Source organism: Monodelphis domestica, chromosome 8 (assembly GCF_027887165.1).
Source record: "Monodelphis domestica isolate mMonDom1 chromosome 8, mMonDom1.pri, whole genome shotgun sequence".
Taxonomy (NCBI): Eukaryota; Metazoa; Chordata; class Mammalia; order Didelphimorphia; family Didelphidae; genus Monodelphis; species Monodelphis domestica.
The window spans coordinates 238,013,329-238,028,328 of NC_077234.1; the positions used below are offsets into that span (position 1 = coordinate 238,013,329).

A 15,000-nucleotide genomic window follows, 5' to 3' on the forward strand; every position below is an offset into this window, starting at 1 on the left:
GAATGATCAAATGTGATAGCCTTGAATACTAACAGCAATGCAATGATCCAGGACAATTCTGAGAGCCTTATGAAAAACAATGCTATCCACCTCCAGAGAAAGAACTGTTGGAGTAGAAATGCAGATGAAAACATGATTTCTCACTTGACCATTTTGGTATATGATTTAAGGTTTTGGTTTTATAAGATTAATCACTTACAAAAATGAGTGATAATATGGAAATGAGTTTTGAGTGATAATACACATACATGCCAGATTGAATTACTTGTCAGCTCTGGGTGGGGGGAGGGAAAAAGGGACGGAGGCAACATGAATCATTTAACTTCAGAAAGCTTAGGTGGAAATTTGTTATTAAAATAAAATAAAGATAAAACCAAAAAAATAAGAACTTTTTTAAAAAAGTTATAAGACACATGCCCTAGGATAAGACACTTGGTTATGAACCTTAACTTTTTTTTTCTGTTTTTTGAAGAAATACTGTGGTATGGATAAGTCATCAAACTAGCCTCTTGTACTTTCTTTTCTTTTTCCTCTGATTCATTTTAAGTAGCTTCTTTTTTTTTTTAATTACCAACACATTCAAAATAGAGCTTTATCTAAAAACAGACATCAAGTGATAGATGACAAAGGAGGCCGTGTGATGAGATGAAAAGAGCCAGCTGTGGTGTCACAAGGCCAAGATTCCCATTTCCACCTTAGGTATTGACTACCTGTGTGATTTTGGACAAGTCACTTCACCTCTATACCTCAGTTTCCTTCTCTGCCAAATGAGTGGGGCGAGGAGTATGGAAATAGGTAGACAAGATGACCTTTATGGTCCCTTCCAACTCAAACTGAGTTACCATCTGATATTATGCATCTATTACATTTGTTTCATGGTATTTTTTATTCTCTCACTTCACCCTCTAACTTGCTCATCTGCGCATATTTCACAAATCAGCTGTGTTAAGACTTGACTTAAAATTAAATTTAACCTTGAAGACACTGTGGTAAGAAAATGATAGACGAGACGAATGACTAAAATGGCATTAGCATGTCAAAGCCTAAAGAATGCCATGACTGAATATTTACTCCTATTGCTTTCTTCTTTTAGAAAATCAATTCTCTCTTCTGCAAGTGATTTTTCAGCATCATGATACAGTTTAAATAAACTGAAGGTTACAAAAATTGAAAATCTGCCTCGCCAATTAAACAGAAAAGAGTATTGAGTGCTTGGTAGTAACCCAATCATTTGACTAAAACCATGGTTTCACATATTTAGAACTGATGGGAACCTCAGAAGCCATCTACCCCAACACTCTCATTTTTCAGAAGAAAAGAATGTAACCTAGGAAAGTTAAGAGTCTTGACCAAGGTCACACAAGGAGTAAGTATCAGAGTAGGATTTGAACCCTTGTCTTCTGACTCCAGTGGTCAAAAGAAATGAAAATCTTTGGAGCTCACTGTTTGTTATAAGCTGCCTTGCTCTGTTTACCCTGAAAGGCATCTCTCTGGACTTGAAAATATTTTCATTCATAAGAAATAAAAGGATATATGGGAGGAAGTGGGGGCAATTGGGCTGGATTATGTATTATTACATTTAAATATGGTTTTTCCATCCCCTTAAGTAGAATCCTAATTCTAATGACATACAGCCAGTCAAGCCATAGTGAAAAGCAGTGGGGTTCTGCTTCTTTTCTTAGTATCTAGAGGATAGGAATTTACTATCCAGAGGACATAAAACAGTTCAGATATGGCATAGTAGAAAGAAAAAGGCCAGTGGTTATCAATCACTTGATTTATCTGGGTCATGTACACAAAGTCTACATCAGTTTCCAAGCCATGCATAGTCTGAATGAGTAGAGGAAAAGGACTTTGAAACAGACCAGGGAAATCTGATTTGTTGCAGAAGCCTGAGAAGTCTCTATTTCCCAAACTATAAGCTCTGCTAGGGGAAAAAGGAAAAAGAAGAGAAAAAGGAGGGCTGGGGGAGCAGGAGAGGGAAGGAGGGAGAGAAGAGGGAAGGAAGGAGAAGAAAAGTGAAAAGGAGAGAGAAAGAGGGAGAGATGGGGAAGGAAGGAGAAAGAGAAAAGAGGAAGGAGAAGGGAAGGAAGGAAAAGAAGAGTAGAGGAGAGAGACAGAGAGAGAAAGAGACAGACAGGGAGAGACATATATAGAGAGGGAGAGATAAAGAGACTGAAAGAGAGAAGGGGAGAGGGTGGGAAGGATAGAGAGAGAGAAGGAGGGAAAGGGATAGAGAAGAGGAAGAGAGGGAAGAGAATGCAAATCAGTGAAACAAAATATCATTCAATGAATTCCTTGAATTAAAAAGAAAAGTAAAAAGGCTCTTAGGCTGAACCTTTTCACTCTTATCTAAAAAAAAGTCAATACTTCTTTTCCTTCTCCTTTTTCTAGTTTATCTAAGAGAACTCTGACAAAATATAGTTACTCAATACATTTTCTATTGCTTTCTTTGAAGCTAATAGAGCTGTCCCAAAGGAGGGTCCAGAACACCAATAATAAGTAAGTATTTGTTGTCAATGAAACAGATTTTAACAAGAGCTAAATCTGGTAGAAGGGGAGAGACTTCCATCAGGCATTTCTTTATGTCCAACAGTCTCAACTGCTCAATGTAGAATATCAACATGGCAGCCTCATCCCTTTCCCTATCACTGCTGGTTCTGAGGTTGAAGCCTTGGATGACTCATTGCAAGTCAGTAGGATTTTCAGCATTTTATTTGCTCTGGTTTTAGTGGACACTGAAATAAATCACTTGGGAAGAAAAATGCATGGAGGACAGTCTTTACAGGCCTGGGGTTGCTATAGCTATGTAACAGTGACCTCTTCTGGCAAAGTTACCCTCTATTGCACAGTGATAATATTATTTAAGGGGAACAAAACAACAGACATACAGGTATTAACCTGGCACAATCATTTCCAAATTCACATAAAGGAGCATTTCTAATGTGCATTAGGAGTCATTACGAGGGAACTCGTAACTTACATCAACCCTTCTAATGTCTATAACTTTAAAATACCATCTGGTTTATGAGTTGTTTTGGACCCTTTGAATTTTCTGGTTCTCTTTTAACCTATATCCAAAGAGTTGCCAAATTCCATCAGTTCTGCCCTTCTTTCTCCACCTAAACCAACAGGGACTACCATAAAAACAAATACTGTCTTTTTTTTAATTATAAAAATAGATGATGATGATGATGATTACTAGTTACTAGTTACTCCACTCTCTAATTCACTGCTCATTTACTATATAATCTTCCTCACTACCCTGCTCAAAAAGTTTCAGCAGCTGCTCACTACCTACAGGATAAAACACAAACTCTCTAAATTTGCAGTCAAGGCATGCTACGACGTAGCGCAAACTTACTTCTCCAGGCTCACATTCTAGATCCTTAGTTTCAGATTACCCCCACTTTGTCATTTCCACGTGGCCCATAGACCAAAAAGGAGACTTCCTGGAGATTTCCTGATACCGTTTATGTTTATTCTCCCCCCTTCCCTTCCCCTGCTAAGTTCTGGATACCCGAAGATAGTACCATAAGAGTTCACAGAAGGGTGGATATCTCTGGTTGTATATGGGGAAGGTGGTAGTGGCCATGGGAATAGATGGAAGAAGGATTCATGGAAGAGATGACATCTAGTTGAGCCTTGAAGGATTCCTAAGAATTGGATAATATACAATATACTGGCCCTAAAATTTTTAATCTATGATATACCAATTTCAGTGCTTAGGTATATAAATATGGCAATCCAGTACTAACTGCTGGGTTAAGACTCTTTTCAGAGAGATATTAGACTCAAAATGCTGAAAAACACATTCATTTCTAGACACAGCCTATGTAGGAATTTACTTTCCTTGATTTTATATATATATAGGAAAGTAAATACATGTTTTAAACATAGATTTTATTTTTCGTTTGTTCAGTTGGGATGGGGAAGTGGAAAGATGAGGAACTGAAAGCAATTATTAAAAATTTTTAAAAGAAAATTATGGGGTTAGAAGGTTAAGTAAGGACTAGAAATTTGGTGCACAATTGATAGGATGGACTAAATAAGATATATAGGAATCCAGATGCAAAAATAATTTCATAATGAAAATTATATTCCAGTAATATAAGAAACCCATACTATATACATTTAGGAAACAGTAAGGATGTAAAATCATCAAAACCAAAGAAAAAATAAGTCACTTACAACAGGAATGCTAGTGTTAGGTACAAATTCTGTAGAGTCTGCATCTGGATATTAAGAGAAAGAAAAGTTTCAGTAAAATTTATTTTACTAATTTCCCTCGAAAATATGTTAAACAGGATGAGTTTGAGTTTTTGTTTATCTGAGGCTTTTTAACAAAAGAATCTATTTAAGTGAAGCCTTGAAGGAGCCTTAGACTCACCTTTCCAATTAAGGCAGTTCCTGGCAAACTCCACCACTGCCAATTGCATCCCTAAACAAATTCCTGTAGAACAAGGGAGAACACACATCATCACTAAATATTAAAAATGATGAATAAAACTATAAATAGACCCCGACCTCCACTGATCCAATGAGATCTCTGTAAAGTACTCAGCCCAGGGTCTGCCACATAGTAAGTACTTAGTAAAGGCTTATTCCTTTCCCCACTTCCTTCCTAATCAATTCACCAAAGCCATGATGGCGAACCTATGATGTGTGTCAGCACTGACACGCAGAGCCATTTTCGATGACACGTGCAGCCACATACAGAGAAGGATGGGGCCACATGCGAGAAAGATGTGAATATAGTGAAATCATGGGTTTTTCTCTAAGTGACACACCACCCGAGTTATGCTCGGTTTTTTGGCGAATTTGACACACCAAGCTCAAAAGGTTGCCCATCACTGCACTAAGACATAGATATATGTGGCCTCTCACTTAAGGAACCATGATTTCATCAGTCTGGATTCTTCTACCATTAATACAGATTATTAGCTTTTTTATATAGTATTGGAAGGAAAGGAGGGAGGGAGGGAGGGAGGAAAGGAGGAAGAAAGGGAGGGAGGGAGGGAAGGAGGAAAGAAAGGAGGAAGAAAGGGAAGGAGGGAGGGAGGGAAGGAGGGAGGGAGGAAAAAAGAAAAGAAGCTTTTATTAAATTCCTACTATATGTCAATCACTATGCTAAGTGTTTTTTAACAAATATTTCATCTTTACAACAACCCTGGCCCATAGGTGCTTGTCCTATCTTTATTTAAAATCAAGGAAACTGAGGCAGAGTTTAAGTGACCTGCCCAGGTCACACAGCTAGTGTCTGAGTCTGGATTGGAACTCAATCCTTCCTGATTTCAGGCCCAGCATTCTATCTCACAGCTAGTAAGCGGTGCAATAGGGAACTGAATGTAACTTTCATCCCCAGTTCTCATTGCAATGGTATTTTGGATGAATAACATCCGTTCTACCTAAGATCACAGGTTTAGGGTTATAAAAGATTGTTAACGGTCAACGCCTCCATTTTACAGATGAAGCTATTAAGGTCCAAAGAGATTAAGTGATGTTCCCTAAGTCCTAGAAGCAGTAAGGTTCCGAGAGCTGGGATTTGAACTCAAGTCTTAAGCTCTAAACTGAATCCTTTACCCCCTATAGCGTTGGGCTTTTTCTATAGCCCCTAGCTACAAAAATCCCCACTTACCAACACTGAGTAAATGGGACTGCTCTCCTCACCCCGTATCTCCAAAATGAAACCTTTGATATCATCAAACCAAAATAAAGGTTTAAACTGCAACCCTACTATTTCTCAAAAATGAGAGAAATGATGTCACTATGTTGTAAATTAGATGAGCTGAGTCTTACCCAGAAAAGGTATTTTCTTTGTTCTTGCCCAAGAAATTGCCCGGAGTTTTCCCTCTGTGCCCCGATAGCCAAAGCCTCCCGGAACTAGAATACCACTGCAAACAAGCACAAGAAGTCATGAGGTTTCTATCCTTCCTTTCTTTATTTTGGGCATCACTAGTGTGTACCACTAGCACGCCTAGAGAAACAGCATATCAACTGTCAAGAACAATCCTCGCTATACATACCTGGACTCTTAAACATGAATTAGGTTTTATAAAACAAACACATGGCCTTGCACAATTTTGATTTTTTTTAACAATTGGTAAGGTCCAAAACCATCTAAGAATTGCAGTAGTACCTTCATTTCAGCTTCATTCATATACTGAAAGATGTTCGCGTTATTTTAAGTGATTTTGTCTGGAATAGGAGTGATCGGACGTCAGTTCAACAAATCCAATAAGTATTTATGAATTGGCTGTTACCACTTCTCCTCTTGAAACCTTTTCAAGGATGAAGAGCTTTTCAATCACGATGTGGCCCCACTCGGCGTAACACAAAACCACTAAATGTTTTCAAGTCTTTTTTGTTCCTATTTGGCATTCGAACTGCCTAACTGAGGGAATTTAATTCAAGAACAGACAACCCTGGTTCGTACTCCGGTCCCAACAGATCCTAAGGGGCCCTCCCACCTAAAAAAAGGCATTCTAAAATGGTGTCAGGAGCTATTAAATGCAAGTGCACACCTGATGTCAGGTAAAGCATGAGACATGATTAACGGCTACCAAAGACATCAACGTTCCAATGGACTGATAGATGATGTGCTTAGAGCTCACACGCAGGGCATAAAATCATTCCATCTAGGTGGTCCCCAAACTAAAATGTAAGAATGATCAGTCATGTGGACGAGCAAAGCCTCAGGTAAATAATGGTGGGAGCGAGCGGGAAACTAGGAAACCTGAGCTAAAAATAAGCAAACATGATCAAGCCATCTTGTGGTTTTGATCAGAGATATCAAACCCCCTTATAACTGACCCTTATAACATAAATACAAAATACAAAAACAAAATTAGAAAAAGTGAAAAATAAAAGCTTTGGGCAGGCAATTCTACAACCACATTTCTAAGTCAATTCATTACTTATTCCTTCCCCTTTCCCCTCTGCCAGCCGCTACCCATTTGGGTTACAGGTAATTTAGTGACCATGAGTATAGATTTTTAATATGTTTATATTATTTTTAAAAGACAAATTGTGAAACAAAAACTCTATAAGAAATGAGTTATAACTGTTCTAGAATTAGAATAGAGACCCCCCCCCCAAGAATCTGTTGTAAACCACGTCAAGGTACTCACTCTGCTTTGCACAGCTTCTGCCACGCTTCATGGAATCTCACAGGGTTCTCAACCTCAGAAGACTGCTCTAGGTCAATAGAATCTACATACTGAGAAGCACATCAAGAAGCATTTAAGCACCTACTATGTGCTCGACATCATGCTAGACATTAGGAACACAAAGGCAGAAAGGAAGCAGTCCCTACCCTCAATGTGCTTACATTTTATGTAGAGAAACAACAAATTCACAGATAAGTAGATACAAAGTAAATACAAAGTAATTTCTGGGGAAGAAGCACTAGCGACTGAATGAGGAGGAAGATCAGAAAAGGCCTCATGAAAAAAGAGATACCTAACAAAATCAACTCATCTTTTATCCAAAAAAAAAAAAGGAATGCCAGGAAACATGAATTTCAAATATTGTTAAATGAGCTATATACTGTTTTGCATGATAATACGTGTATAATCCAGATCAAATTGCTTACTATCTCTGAGAAAAGGGAGGGAAGGAAGGGGTGGTGGAGACAATTTGGATCTTATAATTTGAGAAAATCTTGGTTGAAAATTATTATTACATATAATTGGGAAAATAAAACAACTTTGAATTTTAAAAAAATTTAACACTAAAAAAAGTTATACACAGCCAAAAGAATCTAAGAAATTGCATATAAATCAAATCTTTCTTTGAGATCCACAAAGAGACCCTAGTACTGAAAGTAGTCCTGGGGTGATTCCTCTACAGAAGAGCATTGCAATGTCATTTTTCACATTTGTAAATGATTTTCATTTTAAGTATTACACAGCAAGCCCTACTGCATCCTAGCTGAAAAACTGGATCTAGGTACAATGAATTATATTAACCAAAATCCTGTTATCTTTAGTGCCCATATTCATGGAGGTATCACTTTCTAACAGAAATACTGGTTTTGCATCTTTGTTTTAATGTGCTCTTAAATGGGCTTTAATTTTTACAGAGCAAAGGCATTGGGGTGGGGAACTGAGAATTTAGAACGGAGTTATAATTCGAATGGTAAAGTTTCAGAAGGACTAAGAGATGATCAAAGTCCAAATTCCTGCTTTTCTATAAAAAAGGAAACTGAGACTCAACACAACGGATTAGTGTCATAGTCAGGATTGAAACTCAATCTGTTCAGACTTCTAGGTCAGTTTTCTCTCCAGGATATCATGATATTACACTAAATGTCAAAAGTGATGAGCAGAGAGAGAAGTCAAATTAGTCTAAGCCCTATAATCTGCTATAAGGAGCAAAATACAAATCACCATATCTGTACATTTATGCTGCAAGAAAACATAGTCTCAATTAAATTCAAAATAAGTCATTTTAGGTTCAAATTTAGCTCCTGACACTTCCTAGCTGTGTGGCCCAGGGCAAGTCACTTAATCCCAGTTGACTAGCCCGTACCACTCTTTTGCACCTTGGAACTAATACAAGTTAAGGTTTTGGTTTTTTTTAAGCAATTTGGGGGATCTGATCAAATGTTAAATTGTTCTATCTACAGTTGCTATCTGGCAATTACATATGTATAACTACATATATATATATAGATAGATAGATATAGATATAGATAGATAGATAGATAGATATAGATATAAATGCATGGATACACGAGTAAACACATATGCATATCTATATATGCCTATATACATGTATGAATACATACTTGTACATACATACATATATATATACCTATATACATTCCTATTCTATATATGTGCAAGTACATATAAATGCATATGCACATGCATGGTGAAATGTGAAGGGACCGATCTTGATGCACAGGTGTCTATTCTTTTTCATTATCTGCCCCTTTGTTCAGACACTGATTTGCATGTGACTCTGGGCAAGTCACTTACCCTCTTTGCCAGTGTCCTCCTCTGTAAAATGGGGATAATAACAGCACCTACCTCCCAAGTTATCATGAGGATCCAATGGGAAAACAATTCTAAAGCACTTAGCACGGTGCCTGACACACGGTGAGAATGATATAAATGTTAGCTGTTATCATACTATCTAATTATTTGTTACATTCATAATCTTTTAAATATATTCTTCATGTTGTGAACTGATCTAACCATTCGGGAAGGCATTTTGGAGTTAGGGCCAAAGAGCTATAAAAGAACGCATGCCTTTTTGATCCAGCAACACCGCTGCTAAGTCTGTATCCCAAAGAGACAAAAAATATGGGAAAGGATCTGTTTGTACAACAGTGTTTATAGCTGCTCTTTCTGTGGTGGCAAACAACTGGACAATAAAAGGATGACCCTCACCTGGGGACTGGCTAAACAAAATGTGGCATGACAGTGATGGAAAGTGTTGTGCTACAAGGAATGATGAACAGGATGATTTCAGAGAAAGCTGGAAAGATCTACATGAACTGATGCAGAGCGATATAAGCAGAACCAGCAGAGGATTATACACAGTAACGGCAATACTGAGGAATGATCAAATATGACAGACTTTGTTACTCTCAGCAATGCAACGATCCAGGACAATTCTGAGACTTAGAAAAAGAATGCTATCCACCTCCAGAGAAAGAACTGTTGGAGTATAAATGCAGATTATAACATATGATTGATCACCTGACTATTTGGGTATATGATTTAGGGTTTTGGTTTTATGAGATTATTCACTTACAAAAAAGAATAATATGGCAATAAGTGTTGCATGACAATATATGTAGAACTCAGACTGAATTGCTTCTTGACTCCAGGAGGGGGGAGAGAAGAAGAGAGGGAGACAACATCAATCATAGAACTTTGGAAAACGTATGTGGAAATTTGTTATTAAAATAAAATAAAAGATAAAAACTTTAAAAAATAAAATAAATATACTGTTCATGATGGATTTCAGCCACAATGGACTTTACTGATGCCCTCTTGAAAAACTGTTATTGAGTCACTGCTCAGATCTTTCTCCAGAGAACACATTTGAGGATGTATTTTCAAATTGCCTTTAAAGTAGAATGTTACTTCTAAAAATTCATATGGAATAAATAAAAGAGCACTAAAGTCACAATATATGATCCAATAATGTCTTGCAATATTGAAGCAAGAATTTCAAGAGCAGTTTACAACTACTACTAATAGTTACCTTCTACTTCACCAAGATAGAGGCAAACAGCAGTTTTTAAGTCCCACTATCAGTTTTATTACATCCAAAATAGTTTTAAATTTGTCCTCATAGGTACATCCAAAGCCTAAAAAGCATGCTTTAACTTCATTCTTTAAGAAGTGAACTCTGATTTTAATAATTAGAATATTCAGGAAAAATAGGTCATCTCACCATTAAATCCAATTTGTGATTAATCGCCAAAGCAGAGTGTTCCAAGGCTTTAAATACGGATGCATAGCAGTCGCTGAGTTTGGTATATTTGCCAACCAAGGCTATGGAGCATGTTTTCTGTAATCTTTCATACCTGCCAAAGAAATTTTTTTCAAATTATTTGCAGTAGCACAATATGTAAATCATACCAAGACATCACATTATAAGACCTAACTGTTAAGACTCTGGCTATTTGCAAAGCACAATTTTTAATCACTCACAGTAAAATCCTATTTCTGCAGCACTTTGAGTCAGTCAGGAGATATCAAAACCATAAACAAATCTCAGAGACAGAATAGATTGGCAATCTCTGATAGAACGTAGAGTTATACAAAATTAAAACCTGATAGATTGGGGGGGGGGGGCGACATTTGTGGGAGAAAGAGCTTTAAACAGTTCTGAGGATCGGAAAGAAATTTGCCCCTGTTGGAGAGAAGCTGGAGTCAAGATAGAACCTCATTTACATACAACTGTTTTCAGGCTTTGAGCAATCTAGCTTAAGAAACTATGAATCACAGGCTTGCCTCAGGAATAGGAGAAAATGGTACCTTGCTTATTTGTGAAGATGTGTAAAGGCAGCAGCTGAGGCAGACATGGGCCACTACTCAAGACTGAGACACTCCAAGTTATCGCCTCTCAAACAGTGAAGACTTGCCCTGGGAACTCTCTTCTTATTTCCTACTATTTTCAAAGTGTTTGGAAGTTGGGGAAACCACCCGTCCAGTACTGACTTGGGAGCTAAAGTTCACTGGCATTATATAAGGTAGCCCACAAGTCTTAGTGCAGCCATAATCTTTAATAGTTTTAATAGCTTAAAACTGTCTTAAGACTTTGAGGATCTTTTATATGTATATAAAAGAGGCTTTGCCTAAAGAATACTGGACACAGGCAGTAGCTGGGTTGCTCCGTGGAGAGAGAATCAGGCTTAAAGACAGGAGGTCCTCGGTTCAAATCTGGCCTCAGACACTTCCTAACTGTGTACTCTGGGCGACTCATTGAACCTACTTAGTATGGATTTTAAGAAAGAAGGTGAGGGTTTATATTTTAAAAAGAAAAAGGATAACTCAAATATTTGTGTCTTTGTACAGTTGACTTTGAAACTTCAGAAAGAATGGTCTAGATAGAGCTGATGAAAAAGTCAGCAAATAATAATGTTACCTAATAATTTTGTGAATTGTTTCTGGCAACACCTGTGTACTTTAGTGCTTCTTGTTACTTTCTGTCTTGGTCGGTGCCAACAAATTGGGATTCTTCAGGATAAACATAATAAAGAGGGACTGAATGTTCTCATGAATGATAATCCTAGAGACTTCCATCAAACAAAATAATATAAATGTGATCAGAAAATTCCATTACCCTAGATCTCTCAAAAACATCCTGCCTTTGCCTCATCCACACATTGACAAATTGTTTTTAATGACTCATCTGTATCTCTTTTTTCAACACTAAATTTATATGTGCTTTATTTTTTTAAAACCCTTAACCTTCTTAGAGTCAATACTAGGTATCAGTTCCAAGGCGGAAGAATGACAAGGACCAGTCAACTGATGTTAAGTGGCTTGTTCAGGGTCACACTGCTAGGAAGTATCCGAGGCCAGATTTGAACCTAGACCTGGCTCTCTATCCACAGAGCCACCCACCTGCCCTTCAATTCCATTTTTACCAAAGGAAAGTAAAGCTAATTCTGCCAAGCAAATGAAGAAGTCATCATGATCAAGCAGGGTTAGTTAGTCAAACAGTAAGCAATAATTTATTAAGCACTTACTATTTACCAGGTGCTATATTAAAAGTTAGAGACAAAGAAAAGCAATAACATGGACCTTAATGCCAAGAAAAAGCTCATATTCTGATGGGTAAGGCAACTGGCAAATAACGAGACATATACAAGGCGTGTACACACACACACACACACACACACACACACGGGGAGTGGAAGACAATCCCAGAGGGATGATGCTAACATGTGCTGGGATGAGAGCTGGGATGAGAAAGACTTCCAGCAGAAGTTGGGTTTTAACTGAATTTTTTTTTTTCAATTTAAATCCTTCTCTTTCAAGTATCAATTCCAAGGCAGAAGAGTGGTAAGGGCTAAGCAATGGGGATGAAGTGACTTGCCCAGGGTCACACAGCTAGGAAGTGTCTGAGGACAGATTTGATCCCAGGTCCTCCCAACTCCAGACCTGGATCTCTATCCGGTGGTCCACCTAGCTGTTCCATTTTAACTGAATCTTAAAGGATGCCAGGAGAATATTCTAGGCATGGAGGACAGTCAGTGAAAAGACAAGAGAGAAGAATCAGGGTGAAAAGACAGAGAGAAGAATCCCTTACAGACTAGAGTGTCATTCAGAGTAGGAAAAGCAGTATCTTGAAAAAAATTCAAAAAGCCCACGAGACAGATTTTTACAAAGATTTCCCCTCACATTTTGACATGAAAAGGTGCTATTTTAAAAGTTGTTCATGTCTAGAACTCTGTGCAAAGTCAAACATTAAAGGACAGCCTGGTATTAAGTCTGTGGCACCTTAGCCTTGTCTTCAGTGGAATAAAAGAATGTGCAGCCTCCCTCCATCAGCCCGAACTGCCCATCACAAACTCTTCCCAGGACGTATGAGATTAGGCCGTCACATAAATATTACAATAGGTTGAAAAGCTCACAAGGAGGTGTGTCTAATGCGCTGCTTTAGAAACGGGTAACTCAGTCGTTTTGAATGTTGTCAACAAGCAAGGAGCATTAAAACAACAGAGAAATATTGTTTTTTCATCTTCAGAGCAAAGTTAGCTTTTTCTTCAGGAGAAAAAAAGAACGTGTAGCCTCCCTCCATCAGTGCAGACTGTGTCATAAATTCTTGATCTAGTGTAGGGGATTCTCTGCTCACATAAATATTACAAGGAGGTTAAGGGGGGAGGAAGATCACGAGTAAATGTAATGCATTATATCAGTCATGCATATTGCAGCTGTCTCGAATATCACTGACAAATGAGAAATATTGACATGACAGAGAAACAGCTTATTTTTTCATCTTCAGGGCAAAATAAAACCCTAAAAGCATTTCTAGGCTTCAGTTTGCTGGTGATTTTACACAGTCAGCCTTGTTACATGGCCCACTAAGCCATGCAGCTGTGCGTCCTTCAGGTAGAAGGTAAACCCATACTGGAGTCTTTCAAAGTTCTGCCATATGCAGAATGACGACCAGAGTGAAAATGGGAAGCCCACTAAAGTGAAGGCAACTGCTAAGTAACTGTCACGAGCAACTGCCCCTCTGGAGAAGAGATGAGGCTGCACCTGCCCCCTTTGGGTAAAGGAGCCGGCTCGGGGGAACTGCAGGGAGGGGGAACGTTCCCTGCGCTGTCAGACAGGGTCAGAGTTGGTTTTGCCGTAGTTGAAAAGGGACACAGATAGGATGGGGAAGCAATGCTGGGGTCAAGAAAGAGAGAAAATTAAGCACCTACTATATGCCAGACACCGCATAAGGGCTTTATAAATAGCTCATTTGATCTTCGCAACCACCTTGCAAGATACATGCTATTTTCATCCTCATTTTACAATCAAAGAAACTGAGGCAAACAGAGATTAAGTAACTTGCCCAAGATCACAGTTAGTAAGTGTCTGAAGAGGGATTTGAACTCAGGTCTTCTTGACTCCTGGCCCAGAACTCTGGTGCCCTGGATTGAGACTAGGGAGTGATGGGAAGTAGGACTGAGCTCCTTCTTGAAATCTTGGGGAGGGAGTCACCAAAGAAAAGGGAATTCCAGGAGAGAAGGTACTCACGGTGACAATGAGACAACTTCAATGAGTTGGACTACACAACCTTTCGGGTTCTCCCAACTAAGATTAAGTAGAAGATAAATTTTCCCCAGGATTTAACTGTGTTGCATGTTTTCAAATGACCTCCAAATGACATGAAAAGTCACGTCCTGGTGCTTCAAGGGTTCAACCCTTAGTTATTCGAGGCTAACATACCACGCACAGTCTTTGAATACAGAAACTACCAGATAAGGACCGGTGAAAACGAAAGACAATCTCCCTCCAGACTCTACTTGACAGAGAATTACCAAATCTTTTAAAAAGGATTAAACGGTGTCCTTTATCAAGGATATTCTATGCTTGAGGAAGAGGCTTCACTAGAAAGCCATGAGATTGTGGGAACTGAGTCTCGATTTTAGACCGGAGGCTCTGAACTAGATCTCCATGCCATCTGCACACGGGGCTGACCGCACTCAATAAAGCTCGCTTGGCCCTTACACCCAAGTCCCTTCCATTTCTGGGCCATCACCGGGGGACGTGCTCCAGCTCGCCTTTTCAGGGCCCTTCAGCCTAGCCTCCCCCAGTGGACGTGTGGATTTGCACTAGCTCCCTTGGCCCTAACTGGAAAACTGAAGCCTCCTTCGTGAGAGGCATCAAGTCCCCCACATCACTTCCCAGCCATATCTACGCCATCCCCCTCTCCATTTCCAGCTCTCCTTTATGAGCTATCTTCCCTAGGAGAATGTAAGCTCTCTGCGGGCAGTACTGCCTAGATTTCTCATACTGGTAATCCCAGTGCTTAACG

General features: G+C 38.8%; 1 protein-coding gene across 15 annotated transcripts in view; it reads right to left on the bottom strand.

The window, feature by feature from the left end:
• CTPS2 (CTP synthase 2) overlaps positions 1-15,000 on the bottom strand; it is a 135,890-nt gene that overhangs the window by 65,330 nt on the left and 55,560 nt on the right. For all 15 annotated transcript variants that reach the window (XM_056808587.1, XM_056808588.1, XM_007500864.3 and 12 more), the window contains 5 exons: positions 10,414-10,546; positions 7,131-7,219; positions 5,800-5,894; positions 4,391-4,453; positions 4,192-4,235 (listed from right to left, as the gene is read on the bottom strand). In XM_056808587.1, coding sequence (XP_056664565.1) covers positions 4,192-4,235; positions 4,391-4,453; positions 5,800-5,894; positions 7,131-7,219; positions 10,414-10,546 — 424 coding nt within the window. The remainder of the gene's footprint in view (positions 1-4,191; positions 4,236-4,390; positions 4,454-5,799; positions 5,895-7,130; positions 7,220-10,413; positions 10,547-15,000) is intronic.